This window comes from Trachemys scripta, chromosome 1 (assembly GCF_013100865.1).
Source record: "Trachemys scripta elegans isolate TJP31775 chromosome 1, CAS_Tse_1.0, whole genome shotgun sequence".
In the NCBI taxonomy this organism is placed as follows: domain Eukaryota; kingdom Metazoa; phylum Chordata; order Testudines; family Emydidae; genus Trachemys; species Trachemys scripta.
The window spans coordinates 45,196,711-45,213,475 of record NC_048298.1 but is presented as its reverse complement, the minus strand read 5'-3'; the positions used below and the strand labels follow the sequence as shown (position 1 = coordinate 45,213,475).

At 43.0% G+C, this 16,765-nt stretch overlaps 1 protein-coding gene across 1 annotated transcript in view; it reads right to left on the bottom strand.

The window, feature by feature from the left end:
- WNT2 (Wnt family member 2) overlaps positions 1 to 4,615 on the bottom strand; it is a 44,444-nt gene extending 39,829 nt beyond the window's left edge. The window contains exons 1-2 of the mRNA XM_034768828.1: positions 4,536 to 4,615; positions 2,252 to 2,475 (exon numbers count right to left, since the gene is read on the bottom strand). Coding sequence (XP_034624719.1) covers positions 2,252 to 2,475; positions 4,536 to 4,615 — 304 coding nt within the window. The remainder of the gene's footprint in view (positions 1 to 2,251; positions 2,476 to 4,535) is intronic.
- Between the last annotated feature and the right edge of the window lie 12,150 nt (positions 4,616 to 16,765).

The following is a 16,765-nucleotide window of genomic DNA, read 5'->3' as shown; positions in this document are numbered from 1 at the left end:
ATGCCTGTTCTCACTTTCAGGTGACATTATAAATATGAAGCAGGCAGCATTATCTCCTGTAAAGGTTAACAAACTTGTTTGTCTTAGCAATTGGCTGAACAAGAAGTAGTACTGAGTGGACTTGTAGGCTCTAAAGTTTTACATTGTTTTGTTTTTGAGTGCAGTTATGTAACAAACAAACAAAATCTACATTTATAAGTTGCACTTTCACAATAAAGAGATTGCACTACAGTACTTCTATGAGGTGAATTGGAAAATACTATTTATCTTGTTTATCATTTTTACAGTGCAAATATTTGTAATCAAAAATAATAATATAGTGTGAAAACTGTACACTTTATATTCTCTGTTATAATTGAAATCAATATATTTAACAATGTAGAAAACATCCAAAATATTTAATAAACTTCAACTAGTATTCCATTAACAGTGTAATTAAAACTGCAATTAATCACAATATTTTTAATCACGATTAATTTTTTTAGTTAATTGCATGAGTTAACTGCAATTATATTAACTAAATTTTAATATTCTAAAATTTTAATACAGTATTAACTAAACAGGAAAGATATTAACTCCAATTTCCATTTACACCCACCTGTCATCAACAGATGATAATCAGTACTTTTATACACACCTGTATGTGCATCCTAATCATCAGAGCCACAAGTCAGTAGAACAGCAGAATTTGGTTCTAATTGTCCTCTTTCACACTTGTGTTTTGAAGTTAAGCATTTTTACAAAGGAAATTCACAGCTAAATTTGAGTTACTTACAAAAGGGAAGATGCAAGTTTAATATAGTACAAATCAGGCATTTCTTTTGCCAAAGTGCAGTGCTCTAGGGTAGTGAGTTATATATACATATGAGACTGGTTTACAGGCCATCTACTCTTCATGCTTTGGTATATTTGTCTTGGAAGAAGTATTGTTGACTAACAACATTTTATAATAATATGGTTATATAAATTTAATCTTACGAGTAAACCAACAATTGTATGCACCTACAAAGCAAGGCTTCTTACCTAGTGGCTGTTTCTGATTCTTTGCCTGACACAGAACAATACAATATTTCCCCCTGAAATTATATAACCATGACAAAGCTTAAAATAGTGCTAAGAATTAACTTAAAAGGACAGATCCCCAGCTGATGTACATTGTCACAGCTGCATTAAAATAAATGGAGTTGTGACAATATGCACCAGCTGAGGAGCTGTGCCAAAGTATATAATAAATGACTCCCCATGTCAATTTCATTTTTCGTGGGTTATCGTAAATTGACTTTATTATTTTTTTTCTGATTTATGATCCAAAGATTTCAAACAACTATTGTTTTAAAGAAATAAATCGAGAAACATTTCACAGGCGCTACTCTCGTGTTTCAAACATGGTCAGTTTTAACAACACTTTGTAATGCAGTTAATGGTTTGTGGGCTGTGGGAAATGTAGCTAACAACTCCAAGCAGCCGTCACCAAGGTTACTGGTAAAGCTTTTCTGAAGACAAAAAGCACGTGAGACTGATTCGCTGGTGACAATATTTAAGTGGCCAGCTGAGCTCTAGGTGGAGCCAGGGAGCGTTTAGTGCTTTCAGCGCGTTGAGAAGTACTCCCAGGACACAGACTAATTTACAATCGCAATGAATTCACTCTTGCGGAGGGTAATGGTGGGATGATCGCGCCCCTGGGGAAGCCTAGAGACGCTGTGCTGTACTTTTGGCCGCCTCCCATCCCAGGGGGCGGATGATTACATGGTAGCATCAGTGCAACACCCTCTGCGAAGCATCAGCCAGGGAACAGCAGAGCGCGCTTCGTGGATCTAAGGGTTGGGTTGGTGTTTGTTGGTTGGGGGAAGGGGGCAGATGTCACGCCCCCCCAACACACACACACACACAGCTAGGCTGCAGCCAGCTCTCCGAAGAGCACGTTCCGGGTGGAGCCTCTTAGGGCACATGGGGTGCTGCCGTGGCGTCTCCGACTTTCTCTGCACGTGCTGGTACATAGCTCGTGTGACCCCCATGTGTTGTGTGCAATTCAACTGTCCGCCAGGGGCAGGGATCCCTCCTTCTTCCCCCCACCCCGCCGGGGACAGGGATCCCGCCTGCTCCCCCCAGTGGTGACTCGCACATGTCCCAGGCGGAGGCGCCTCACTGGTCCCCCCACAGACCGAGCCGCCGGCGCTGGCTGACGCCGCAGCAGGCCGGGGGCCGTGGCCGGGTCTGCGGCCCGCAGCGCCCCGTGTGGCCGGGTACTTACTGCGCAGCAGGACCCTGCCGAAGAGGCTCCGGTCCCGGTGCAGGGTGTTGCAGTTCCAGCGGTGCTGGCGGAACTGGTGCTGACACTCCGCCGTCCACTCCGCCACGCCCAGCCCGATGGAGCGCATGGCCTCGGGGTGCCGCTGGCACAGCTGCCGCTGCCGGCTCACCAAGCCCGGCACGTTGTCACACATCACCCGCGACGAGCCCACCGCCCCCATGTACCTGCGGGGAGCAAAGACGCACAGGCAGCGGGGGCGAGGAGTAGGGCCCGCGGGCGAGCGACGGTGCGTGTGGGGACAGGTTCAGCTAGCGGGGGGGAGGGGACACGTATTGGGGGGGCTACTGGAGAGGGGGAGGATGAGCTGCGAGGAGGGCACTGACTGGAGATGGGCAGTTACTGTACTGGGAATGGGGAGCTGCTGCGGAGAGCACTGACTGGGAATGGAGAGCTACTGGGGAGAGCACTGACTGGGAATGGAGAGCTACTGGGGAGAGCACTGACTGGGAATGGAGAGCTAATTGGGAGGGCATTGACTGAGGAGCGGGGCTGAACTATTAGAGAGAACAGAGTGGGACTCATACAGGGAGATGTGCCCTTCTGCCTGGCTGTTTGCCAGGAGCCAATGTTGCTTTCAGTGCTCTGTAAGGATCCCTCCTCCTTCCTCTTATTTTCCTCGAACGAGCAAAGGCCGCAGAGCGACTGGCTAAGTCGGTTCTTCCTGGGACTACATTCTGATCATCCTCTCTTCCAGAGTCCGTTTAATGTAAAGTCTAATTTACAGCCGCATTTGCTTTTTTGGTAGAAATCCTTTCAAAATCGTTTGCCTGCCGTATATTCCTACCGAGCCTTTGGAAGAACCAAAAACTCCTTTATAGCGCCTTACTTTGTTTTTTGTCATTTTTTTCTTGAATGACATCATCATCTGCATCCAGATGTTCGCTATTAGCCCTGAAATGTTTAGAAAGGTATCTTTTATAAAACCCAAACCGCCATGGCTGTCTTTTGAAGCGATCAAACAGGAGCAAATGTCTTTTTGCTGTGTTTTCGTTAGTTTATATGATCATCAAATCGTTAAAGCTGTTATTTGCAAAAAAAAAAATTATAGATATTCGGTAACAGATAAAAGACAACGTGACAAAAAGCCCTTGCAATAAATAATGTTTATGCACCTACGGAAACAGAAATAGCAATTGTATTGAAAAATGGCCAGTCTGATAAATCAACCTTTGATCCAGTGTCAGCCGTGTCAAGGTTAAATGCATTCTCTGGTCAGTATGTTTACAAGGGGAAGTTTAACTCCTCTTCTTCAGTGAGGTTTGTCTGTTTTGTTTTGTTTTAAGACCCCGTTTTCTGAAGGAAATCTCTGATTTAGGCTCCCCCTTAATTAGCCCTGTGTTTTGCAGCTCGCTTAGAAGGATCACAACCAGCTCAAATATCTTTTGAACTAGAAGCTGTGGTCCCTACAGGCTTCTCCACTATTCATTTGGAGGTTTTAGTTCAGCGATGAGAAACTTTTTTTTTCTCCTGGAGGAGGGGCTGGAGGGAATCGAGGGTCTGAACAAAATTCTGCTCTAGACTATTCTGACAATTCATGTAAGGAATGAATATGGAGGGAAGGCAGTAAACAAACCACACACACTCTCTCTCTCTCTCACTTTGCCCTAGTACAAATTGCACCATGCCTCTTACTTTCATCGATTCTTTTGGCCACTGTGTTGTTACCCGAGAGATTTTCTGACAAGTTCATTTTCAGCTGCCATTTTACATGAAAAATAAGTAAATAAAAGAGCAAAGATATTCAATCAAGGAGAATTAATTAGATATATCCTTGAACTTGAACGATGCAAAAACTTGTTGCATGCCATAAGCAATATCGTCATACATTTCCTCCGATTCTTACGTGGATTCTATAAGTTGGTGATAGGAGCTCTGCGGGGCGTATTTTAATCAACCTCCAGCTGACTCTGCTGTTACTGTCCATGCTAAAAGCTCGGATCGGTCCTCAGATCAAAGAGTTCTCCTTAGACATATTGTAAAACAGACGTTTAATTGTTAAGGATGAGTTAAGGAGGAGTGGGAGCTGGGAGGGAAAAGAAAAGTTGAGAGAAGATGTAGGATAATTCGGATTGATTTAGGATTGGAGTTTTTGTATCTGAACAACCGGCAGCGATACATTTTTGTGTGATCACTAAAGGGGTGGGGGTGTCAATTCTTCTAGTTTACCATTAATTTATCCCACCTTACCCAAGAGCAAATAAACCCTTGTAATCGCAGAACTTACCACCACGAAGAAGTGACTTCTGGGGTTTCCCAGAACAAGATCAGTGGAACCGCAAACCAGATCCCAAAGCGAAAGTTCATATTAGAAACACTTCACTCCACATCAGTTCTAATGCGAAGGGCGGAGGAAATCCCATGGAACAAAAACTACTGACACGGAGCCAAATGCACCTTGGGGGCTTCTCTCCCCACTGATCAAGAGTCTCACCATGCCCATGTCACGGTTGCCAGGGGTCAGATTTACTGATAAGCTCTATAATGTGTCTGTGCAGAACTCCGGAGTCTGCTCAATTTGTCCAGAATCACATCCTCAAGGAGGGCAACAAGATCAATTCCGCTCTCATCCTTCTTCCTTGCCCTGATGCAGCTCTTCTGCGGTCAGAGCAAAGCTGAGGGGCTGGTGTGGGTTGCTTACAGACTGGGTGGGTTCTGCTTTTCTTTCTTTCTTAACTCTGATGGATGAAATGATGTCAAGAGACATTGGAGGAGGTAACACCTCTGATTAGGGAAGGAATCCCGATGAGCCAGTTGCCTTCCAATAACCTTAAATCCAAACAGAGTTAGTTAAAACCCTACACAATTACCAAACACTGCACGGGATACGTTACTATTGAGAATACAGCAGTGAAGTCGCCAAACAACGGAAAATACTTAGCACTTCTCAATATTTGATATCAATATATAACGTTTTATACAGTATTTCATTCACATATGTGTATGGAATTATAGATACTGACACGCCATATGAACCATGCAACTCGACTATAACATTATATATAAGAAACAGAAAATATTTCCATGATTTTGATTATTTTACTAATCTCAGCCCTAGGAAATTAGGAAGGGGAATTAAGTGCCCAAGGTGATTCTGTAAAAGAATAGAGACCGGGTGAAATGAAGAACACAATGCACGCAAGCACATTTAAGTATGAAAACTCGATACCATTTTATTTAACACGCTGAGGTCTTATTCGTGTAAATGTGATCCCGATTCCTAGCAAAGGAGCTTCCTCTTCTCACCTGACTTTTGGCCTGAACAGTCTACTCCAAATTGTAGCCCATTGACTGTGTGGCAAACTCTTCAGACAACAGCCCGGCAGAGAGCAACCGGTAAAAACAAACACATTGAAAATAGTCAGACAGCTCACATGACAGCGGCTATGCTTCACAAGAACAACATCCATATTGCACACGTTTAGTATGTGAATTACTGTGCTTAGCTCCTTCAAGTGCCACCTGGAAACCAGACAACTGTCCGGATCAATTGTCTCTTTCAAATTACATTTAAAACTTTGCCCAGACTAACAGATCATCTCTCACTAAATTGTTGTTGCAAAGCAATTTGGGGGTGTAGGTGTTCAAATACCATGCATTGAAAATCAAATTAAACTTCCCTAAGGGAGTGGGGCGACAGAGAGAACAAACGCTCTGAAAGGTGACTGGATTGGACTCAGATTTAGGACCTGATCCAACTCCTGTTGCAGTCAATGGGAATTTTTCCATTGATTTCAGTGGAAGTTGGACCAGGTCCTAAGGCAGCCGGCTTGGGGCAGGCTGTTATCTAGAAGCTAGTGAGGCAGGGAAAAATCAAGCAAGCCCACTTCTCTCTAGGCTTGACGAGGCTACAGCATCTCGTCCAGGCTAGAGATGTCCTTCCCCGAAGCATCATTCCGGGTGAGAATCTACCGCACTAGATTAGAGGCCGCGGAACTGAAATAAGGGTTGGTCGCTGCCGTCCCAAAACAGGTTTATACCCGCCAGGACCAGTGCATTCGGCACCCATCTGCTCTCAGAGCGGGGGAAGCCCAAGCGATGCGTGGTCCAGGGAAGGGCACCTCGGGCCTTACTACTAGCAGGATTTGTCATTTGGCTCAGCCAAAGGGGCAGGGGGCGATCACTCGTAGCTAGTCCAACAAGCCTGTGTCTCTAGCGAGCTGGAGCCGGGCAGAGATCGAGCCCGACCAAGATACTACAGCTGGGAGCCCACAAGCAGAGAAACTCGGCGGGGATTTACAGAGACCAGAAAGTGAAGATGCTTCCCTGGAAGTTTGTATCCTCCAGGGAACAGGGGTGGGATTTGAAGACTTCCATATGGCAACTGTTAAGCAGAAACTGTGCTTTCCTTTCCCAGCGAGTACACCGAGAAATAGCTATAGAGAGGAAACCCTGTCCAGCTGCCAACCCAGCTTGGAGCAGCCCGAACAAATCCGCAGCCCTCTGCGATGACCCTGGCCAAGGGAGACGCAGTTCACCCGATGGGGAAGCAGAAGAAATGACCTCGCCTGAAACGGGCGGGCTGTGAAAGCCCCGTGGCTGATAACCCCAGTTCAGGAGAGACCACGGAGATTTTTTTAAATGTAAGAGAGAGAAAGGCAAAAGGCGGAACACATCAGACACAGGGAAAGACACAGCTGGGCAGGAGCCAGATTCCCTTCCCCTGCCTGCTCCCTCAATCCAGACCACCCAGTCACCCTCGTGTTCCTGCTACCCAGCCACCCAACCACCATCCCCTACGCTTCTCCCACCGCCCCCCCATCTGCTTGCACCCGCTGTTGCCCGGGAGTCGCCACTAGGAAAGAAAGGTGTTTTCTTACCACATGGTGCATGTGGTAAACTCCCGGTGAAGACAAGACAGGTGTTATAGTCTGACCATTGCTTGTCTCCTATTTCTTACCTGCCCCCTTTCCTCAAGCTCTCTCCCTTAAAAAAAAAAAAAAAAAGGCGGCGGCGGCGGCGGTCTTTTTAGCTCGGGATTTGAGCCTAAGGGAGGAAAGCACCCACAATCCATTGCGTTTTAATGTGATTTGTGGACCTAAATTCGTAGGATCCTTTGAAATATGTTTTCAAATCGGTTTCCTGTTGTATAGGCTGGGGATGGTTTATAAGTAACATTTACTTTAGGGAAGCAATCCAGGCTGGTACACTAGGGGGTTCCAGGTTTGTGCCGGTACCATTTAGTGGCAGAGTTGACTTACCTTCTCCCAAGACTGTCCTGAGACTGAACTGGGACCATGTTCCCATGGGAGCCCTGCATATCACTGCTCCGGGGGCAGATCCGGAACTCAGGTACACCAGCATAAATCCCAATTCACTTCAGTGGAATTGCTTGTTTTCCACTGGTATAATGGGAAAAAAAGTGAGTTCCTGTCTTTATAGTGACAGTCACATCTCACTAAATGAATGATAGTACATGGTAGTGACAAACAAGCCAGGAGCTGCCCCTTTCTCTCATGCAGGATCTTATAGATGTGATAAGCTATCTTGTCCTTTCATATTTGTATGGATAACATTCCAGAGCTAGGTACAGCATGTTACTGACTGCAGGCAGTCATCTTCAGTATGTTCGATTCAACGTTGTATAGGGACAGATTTCCCTAATCTTAATGAGAACCTTGAACACCGCTTTGGCCTTGGCTTCCTTTTGTGCAACTAAGTTTCCCTTTCTTTAGCTTGGTCCCATTTTGGCACTAGCAGACACTAAAGAGAGATGGCCCACACTTCTGGGAAATAAAAAGAATTGGTTCAAACTTGATCATCTGCAAAAGGGACAAGCGTAGGACATGCTACACTTCGAGTTCGTAACTGTGGTATTCATAACTCTGAGGTTCTACTGCAAATGTTTCAGAGAAAAACAGTGATGTTAAAGCAAGTCTATTGCGGAGGACTGATGTCCTGAAGGGATTTGCCGTGGGAGATGGAGTCTTTCTCATCCAGATAGCTGGTTAAATCCAGCCTCCTTTGCTTGTAACTTGAAGTCATTAGAGTCTGAAGACTGTTTGGTGGCCCCATTAGTGTGAGTTGAGTTGTTTATGTCACAAAGCCATCTTAATAACTTACCCTGATTTCAATCCCAACTGAGAGTCCTGGAAAATGAACTACCCCTCTCTGCTCTACACCTGGTCAGTCCAGTCCAGGGTTAAGGACAGGGGTGGCTCCAGGCACCAGCGAAGCAAGCACGTGCCTGGGGCGGCATGACGCAGGGGGCAGCGTGCCGGTTGCTGTGATGGCAGCAGTCAGGCCGCCTTTGGCGGTGTGCCTGCGGGAGGTCTGCTGGTCCCGCGGCTTTGGCGGCAATTCAGCGGTGGGTACGACGAAGCCGCGAGACTGGCAGATCACCCGCAAAAAAACTGCCAAATCCGCATGACCAACGGACTGCCCGCAGGCGTGCCACCGAAGGCCGCCTGACTGCCATGCTTGGGGTGGCAAAAAACATAGGGCCACCCCGGTTAAGGAACATTTGTGGGGCAGGGAATGGAAGCCATTGTGATAGCTTCAGTATTCTGGGCTATCGATAAACACTTTTGCTGAATGCTAGATTCATTTATTTAAAATGCAAATCATTGCGGCTCTAGGTGCATAATGTACAATCGAATTTAAACTTAGCAAACATAGTACTTTGGAACACCAAATATAGGGTATGATGAATTTACTACTATGAATACTTTTGATTATTTAGGAGCTAAATAAGCATTTTAAAAATCAAACCTGGCCATTGTAGCACTGCAATGAATTGTAGCACTGCACTGTGATTTATGAAAAAGCCCATCTCAAATAAACAAACATCATCCTACTCAGCAGTCTGAATTCTTCAGATCACAAACAAATTAGTAGGTCAGGTATAAGATTTAATAGTTCAGAAGGAAATGTTCATTTTGCATTTCATTTCCCTCCAACTGAAAGGAACATCCAGAAACCTGATATAGCACAGCTTGGATTTCAAAATTACTGACACAAAGTAACATTAGAGAGAGCTTTTGGAGTGTATAGGCTCCATTTATCCACACTGAGAAGTTATGAATGACACACTATTGGTTCCACCAGTAGGCAGCCTCCATATTTCCAAATATATAAAACTTGCTTCAGATGCATAGGGAGAGAGCATGAATGATGGTGTAAAGATGGGAGGGGGGGAGAAAAGGAGGGTGAGTGAGGTAATCCCTGGCAGAGTGAAGGGATAAGGAAGCAATAAGAAACAATATCCAGGATGTAGAGAAGGCAAAGCTAGGCAGGACCTGCAAGTGCAAATGAGCAGGCTAATCTTCAGTGGGCAAAGCAGTGGCAGCTTCGGGATCCAGAAAGCGTAGTGACATGATCAGATTAAATGAGCAAGGGGGAAATTATCAGCAGTATTTTAGGCAGACTGGAGAGAAGCAATATTAATTAAGCCAGCAATGATGTGAAAATCAGGCAGCCAGTAGGACAGTCCTCCCTTTCAAATCCCTTTTCCCCGGAAGGCCCATCTATACCACAGTCCAGGTGAACAACTAGGGAAGATTGTGGAGAGGAGTAATCTTTTCTGTCCTCCATGGAACCTAGAACTGTCTCAAACAGCAATAACCCATAGTTTAAAGATACTGCATAAGTGTTCTGGCACGCTACAAGCGTTTGTTAGTTTAACTGACAAAAATAAATGGATTAGAATGGAAGATCTGAGGAAACTGACAATAAATGCAATGGAGAATGGTGGTGTCAAAAACTACTTCTGAAAATTGTTAAAACTAGCTATGTAAACATCTTCAGCCTTCTAGAGTAAGTAAAGTCTTGTGAAATTTTGAATTTTTTAGGCTTAGGATCTTGGATTTCTATTTTCTGCTTAATTCTGGTAGGACACTCCAGTATTTGATTGACAGTATCACTTTGTACATTTAATTATATACAATCCCTGACTCTGTTTTGGCTTTTTGCATATTGGATTTATATCGTAATTGCTCTTTCTGATTATGCTGTGCACACAAAAAATTTCACATCAACTGAAAGAGTTTATTCTGCTCACATTGTGCACTATGCAGTTGAGGATTTCCTTTGTAGGAAAGGATGGGACATTGAGTAGAATCATTTGTCTTTGCCGATATGCCCTATGGCATTATGACCAGATTTTGAAATATGAGCATCAGAAGTTAAGCATCTAAATCTATAAGTAAGCACTTAAATAAAGGTGGCCTGGTTTTCAGAAATGTGGAGTGCCACAGAACAAGGCACAGCATCTTTGCAATGCATATTGCCTGGCCAAGCACAGGCTTTTGTGGGAAGAGATCATAAAGAAAGGATGCTGAACACCATACCTTACGCTGAGAGGGACTACTGTATCTAGCTAATTCAATATTTTTTATTTAGATATATAGAATTGCTAAAAAAGGTGCCTCTCTGAATGCTCTGGGCATCCTTGCATAACTTAAAAATACATCCTAAATGTAGTAGAACAATTCAAAGTACCTTCCAACAGCAACTGAAATATACTATACTTGATCTTACTTAAAATGGAAGAAAAGCACACTTGCTGTCTTGATCCCAATGTTCACTCATTTGATACTTCCTCCTGCCTGCCAGTGATCTCATTTCAAACTGGTCAAGAAGGTCAAGGACCCTTTTCCCTTTCTCTGAGCAAGAAAAGACAAACTTGATCTTTAAAGGTTCATGGGCATAAAATTAGCACTTTCTGGATGTAAACCCCCCCCCACACACACCATAAAGCAATGGTTAAAAATGTCTCCAAAAATAGCGCTCTGTAGTGATGCTGGCTGACAAATATCTGGGGCTAGAGGGAACCTCTGGCCTCAAAAGATACCCTCCCGTTATCCTAGCAAAGGTACATCAAAACGCACAGGAGGAGGAGACAAAGAAAGGTCCAAAGCACATTTTCCTTCATAGGACTGGCAAGACCAGTTGGTGTTGATCAGAAAAGATTCCCTTCTGCTCTTAAATGTCAAAGCACCTACGAGGGCAGGAAGCCAGAGGGGGGGGGAATCGTTACTACTCCCCATTCAGTATAAATAGGGCCATGAGATGGCTTTAATCCAAAATGACTTTTGCAAAATAATGAGAGAACACTGCGGCTGGAGATTTAAGGTCTTCAGAGCTTCTCACTGGCTGGAAACAGCAATGCAAATAAGGACTGAGGGCGTCTGGAGCACTTTAACAGGGATGCAGGAAGGGGAAGAACCTCTACAAGTGAGAAAAAAATTACGTATAGTTTCTCAGAACCTCTTCACAAATGAAAGAAATAAGGAGGCAAGAGCAGACATATACTCCGTAAGAGTAGTTGTCAGCAAAAATGCAAGCTGGTGGATGGCCTGGTGGAGTTTGGGAACTAAAAAGGCAGGATGAAAAGAAAGGCAAAAAGGCTACATCTTGTACCTGGTCAGAGTAATCAAGCACAAGAGCACAGTGATCTGTGCCTGTTGTTTTTTCCTCTCATTCTTCTGCTAAATTGTTGGAAAAATAGTGGTAGAAATGGAAAAAAATGAGAACTTAATATAAATTCTATACTTCTTTGTCACCTTGCAGCCGAGACTGACAGGATAGGGACTGGGCATCTCCTTATGTAGCCTTGGTTACAGGCAGCTACTTTTCCTGTTCCCTTCAGAATAGTTGAATTGTTAAGTCAGGACAAAGGATTATTCCATAGGCTGGGGAGCAGTGGTCCCAGCTTACTACAAAACAAGATTGTTTTTCTAAATGTTAATATTTTGATCCACTATTGAACAGTAAAGTACCTCTCAGACAAAGCTCTCAGAAAGAGCACTACTCAGTGACCCTGTTGTGGAAATATAGCTTTGTGTGGTTCCTTTGCTTAGATCTAGACATTCAACAATAAATGTAGCTTTGAAAATACAATGTCCTCTGTCCCTAGAATAGAACTGGAGGTCAGGACTCCTGGGTTCTATTTCCAGACCATCACCAAGTTGCAAGGGGCCAGATTTTGAAAGATATGTAAGGTGCCTAAAAATGCAGATAGATTAATGGGATTTTCAAAAACACCTAGGTGCAGAAATCAAAAGGAGTTAGGTGCCTAAGCATTACTGAAAAAAAAAAATCACACTAGGCACCTGAATACCTTTAAAAATCTGGCCACAGTTGACCATGGTCAATTCACTCAGCCTCCCTATGCCTCAATTTACAACTTCTGTATTATCTCCATTTTACCTTACAGGGGTATTGTGTGGCTTAACTAATTAACGTATGCAAAGCTCTTTAGCACCTTATCTCCAGCAACCTCTTAGAAGTGCAAAGCAATGTATTATTACTATGGTTGTAAGATAGTGACTTTGGTTCAATACCTTAAGGAATAAAATCTCTCAGCAGGATTGTTTCTATCTGAAATCACCCACAGTGAAACTAAATGGCTCAGAATTTAAAGACAGCATGACTTGGGGGCTAGATTTTCAAATGGCCTCTTCACTCACAGTCCCCTCCCCACTCTCTTATAGGTATGTTTGAGAAGATGATTTAGACACAATGACTAAAACAGAGAAATTAGCAAAACTCTCCCTGAGAAGACAGAGAATAATGGACCTGAACTGCACCATTTAAGAAACAGTAATTTGAGAAGAGGAAATTAAATGCAACTTCATATGGTGATACGATGGAAGATAATAACCAAAGATCAGTTTTAGTTTTGCCCTCAAAATTAAGCACTCTCCTACCCCATACTACAGCTCTTGTGACCCTGATAACTGCAGTTTCAAGCAATTCATTGTGGTTGTTCCAGGATTCCTGTTTCCCTTACCTAGTATATGTTGCTCTGCACAGTGATCTTGAGCAGTATATGCAGCTGGATGGGAGGAGGGGAGAAAGAAAAAGATCTGTACTTGTACCTAAGTGGTGTTTCCATTAGAATGATCAACATTTTCTTTATGAAATAATTTGAAAACCAAATGGGAACCTGAGGATTTCAGAGGGAGTAACTGCTCACAGATGTAATTTGCAGGATTGCTTAATAATAACAAAACAATTTCTTATGAGTTAGATATGAAATAGATGCTTTATATGAAGGATGAGCATTTTGACTCAGATCCTTTCAATGTTTTACTGTGTTATTTACTGAGACAAGATCAGGTATATTAATCAGAAATTGAAAACACGATTAGCAATGTGTAAGCTAGTAATAAGACAGTCTCCCCCTGTTAATTCACAAAGATAAAACTCAGGCTAACTTCAATAACTGCACTCTCATCAAAGCTAATTTATGAAGAAAATAAGAGGTAACTTTTGCAGAATACAATTATTTATCTTGTAACTGATTACTTATCTGTGAAGTCTGCAACAGATTAAAATGCACCTAAAGTTTCAACCAGTACAGATCCAGTGTTTATGGTTGTCAACCCAATTTTCTAAGGTGTATCTATATCAGGTACCAGGGCACTATTATGTTTTCTAATTTGCATGGAAGTGGAGTAGTTAAATGAAGACATCTGGAATTTATTTAAAAAAAAATTACCTTTCTGTTGACTTCATCTATATAAAATTAGTAGAACTTACAACTTAAAATTGGTTTCTGAAAAGAATTTGATAGTAACTTTTAATTACAAAACACTTATCAATAAGTATGATTTTTGCTTTAATATTGCTTTTCTTCACATGTATTTTATGTCATTCATGCTATTAATACTTAAAGGGTTATAACAGAAATACTGACAAAACTATTTTCTGGAGGCGGTTTCTTTTTAAAATTATGGCCTGAAGTTCAGCATATTAACGGTCTCAATTGAGAAGTTAATTTTCTTCCACAAAACCAGGGGGAAAAATATCTTCTTTTAGTTGGTGCCTGAGATGGCAATGAAATATAAATGAGAGGAAATTGTATAATGGTTGTACCACTAAAATGTGAGTGAGGAGTTCTGAGCTTTATACCTGTCTCTACCACTGACAGTTTGGATTGTGTCACGTAACCTTTCCGTGCCTCAGTTGTCCTTCTGTAAAGTAGAACAACCTCTCTCAGGGAGCATTCATGAGATTAATTACTATAGAATAAAGTATTCTAACGTCTTAAGTTCCAAAGTATGTGTGTGCAAAGTACCATGAAATATAAGATCCTAAACACTAAAAATAACAGAAAACAAAAGAAAAAAACCAAACAGATGTAGCTACTGCAAATTTCAAAACTCCATCTATATTTAAAAGGATGATAATCTGTAAATGGGTAAATCAGAGATGTGAAGAACTTTGGCATTTGGATGTTGCAAGCTAGTTGGAGAACAGTTTTAGTGATGACCTTGTTCGCAGCACCAAAAAAATAAATAAATGAATATTGCATACATAACACTTTTCCCCATTTCTATTCAAAGATTTTTTGGTGACTACTTGGTAATGTCATAGAAATGGTACTGGTGCAAGAGCAACTGCTTGTAAGATAAAAGTGATAATTGTGACAGCTAGATCCTGCAAAATTCCTTCTCCAAGGCTTGCTGGTTCAAATCACTGGGCTACAGCTGAATGTAATCCTCCATTTTTGGTGGGAGAGAGAAACTAAAGCTGGTGAGTGGCTGTGCATATGGAAGAGTTGTGCTATAGGCTTTCCCTTCCTCCTGATAAGCTTCATGGTTGGAGTTCTTTCTGTAAGTTGAAGAGGAGTCTAGGTCAATAGGAGGAGCAATTAAGTAGAATCATAGAATACCAGGGTTGGAAGGGACCTCAGGAGGTCATCTAGTCCAAGCCCCTGCTCAAAGCAGGACCAATCCCCAACTAAATCATCCCAGCCAGGGCTTTGTCAAGCCTGACCTTAAAAACCTCTAAGGAAGGAGATTCCACCACCTCCCTAGGTAACCCATTCCAGTGCTTCACCACCCTCCTAGTGAAAAAGTTTTTCCTAATATCCAACCTAAACCTCTCCCATTGCAACTTGAGACCATTACTCCTTGTTCTGTCATCTGGTACCACTGAGAACAGTCTAGATCCATCCTCTTTGGAACCCCCTTTCAGGTAGTTGAAAGCAGCTATCAAATCCCCCCTCATTCTTCTCTTCTGCAGACTAAACAATCCCAGTTCCCTCAGCCTCTCCTCATAAGTCATGTGCTCCAGTCCCCTAATCATTTTTGTTGCCCTCTGCTGGACTCTTTCCAATTTTTCCACATCCTTCTTGTAGTTTGGGGCCCAAAACTGGACACAGTACTCCAGATGAGGCCTCACCAATGTCAAATAGAGGGGAACGATCACATCCCTTGATCTGCTGGCAATGCCCCTACTTATACAGCCCAAAATGCCGTTAGCCTTCTTGGCAACAAGGGCACACTGTTGACTCATATCCAGCTTCTTGTCCACTGTAACCCCTAGGTCCTTTTCTGCAGAACTGAAACAGACTAGCCATTCGGTCCCTAGTCTGTAATAGTGAATGGGATTCTTCCGTCCTAAGTGCAGGACTCTGCACTTGTCTTTGTTGAACCTCATCAGGCTTCTTTTGGCCCAATCCTCTAATTTGCCTAGGTCTCTCTGTATCCTATCCCTATCCTCCAGCATATCTACCACTCCTCCCAGTTTAGTGTCATCTGCAAACTTGCTGAGAGTGCAGTCCACGCCATCCTCCAGATCATTAATGAAGATATTGAACAAAACCGGCCCCAGGACTGACCCTTGGGGCACTCCGCTTGAAACTGGCTGCCAACTAGACAAGGAGCCATTGATCATTACCCATTGAGCCCGACGATCTGGCCAGCTTTCTATTCACCTTATAGTCCATTCGTCGAGCCCATACTTCTTAACTTGCTGGCAAGAATACTGTGGGAGACCGTATCAAAAGCTTTGCTAAATTAAAGGAATAACACATCCACAACCTACTACCTAATGTAGTTTCAAAGCAGTAATCTGCAGAGGAGCTGAGAATAAAGAATAATGCTAAAAACAGCATTAACTTCCTTAACTTGCCTTGTACTGTCCTTGGAGAGGATGGGGCAATAGGAACAGGGAAAGAAAGATCCCTGCACTACAACCCTGAAAGCCTAAGGGCTTATAGTTCAATTTCACACAGAATCTAGGACTCAGGTTTTCTAGGCTGTGTCCCCTTTACCCGATCCCATCAGGGGAGAATGCTCCCCATTTATAACAAGAAGGTATGGAAATAATTACAAGCTGTAAATTACTACAAGAATCAACTGTGTAAGTTACTACTTACAACATCAACCACTTATGAGGAAATAATGGTTTTAGTAACCAGGATGGAGAATGGGTAGAAACACTCACTGAAGACACAAAAATGCACACATTGAGGAAGATACTACGCAGAGTTCTCTAACATACATATGGAGCTGTTGTAGTAAAGAGCTGTGGGCATGTAGAAACTTGCAGCAAACTTCTCTGAACCCCTACCATTTAAATCCTTTTGAACATCAGTAAATCTGTATCTGTTATCAAATGGTGTTGAATATGCTAACATTGATGTGTCTACTTGGGGGGACCAGTTTAGCCATGGTTTGGATAGCACAGTTCAAGGGAAAAAAATCCTTGTCTACAATAATCTGG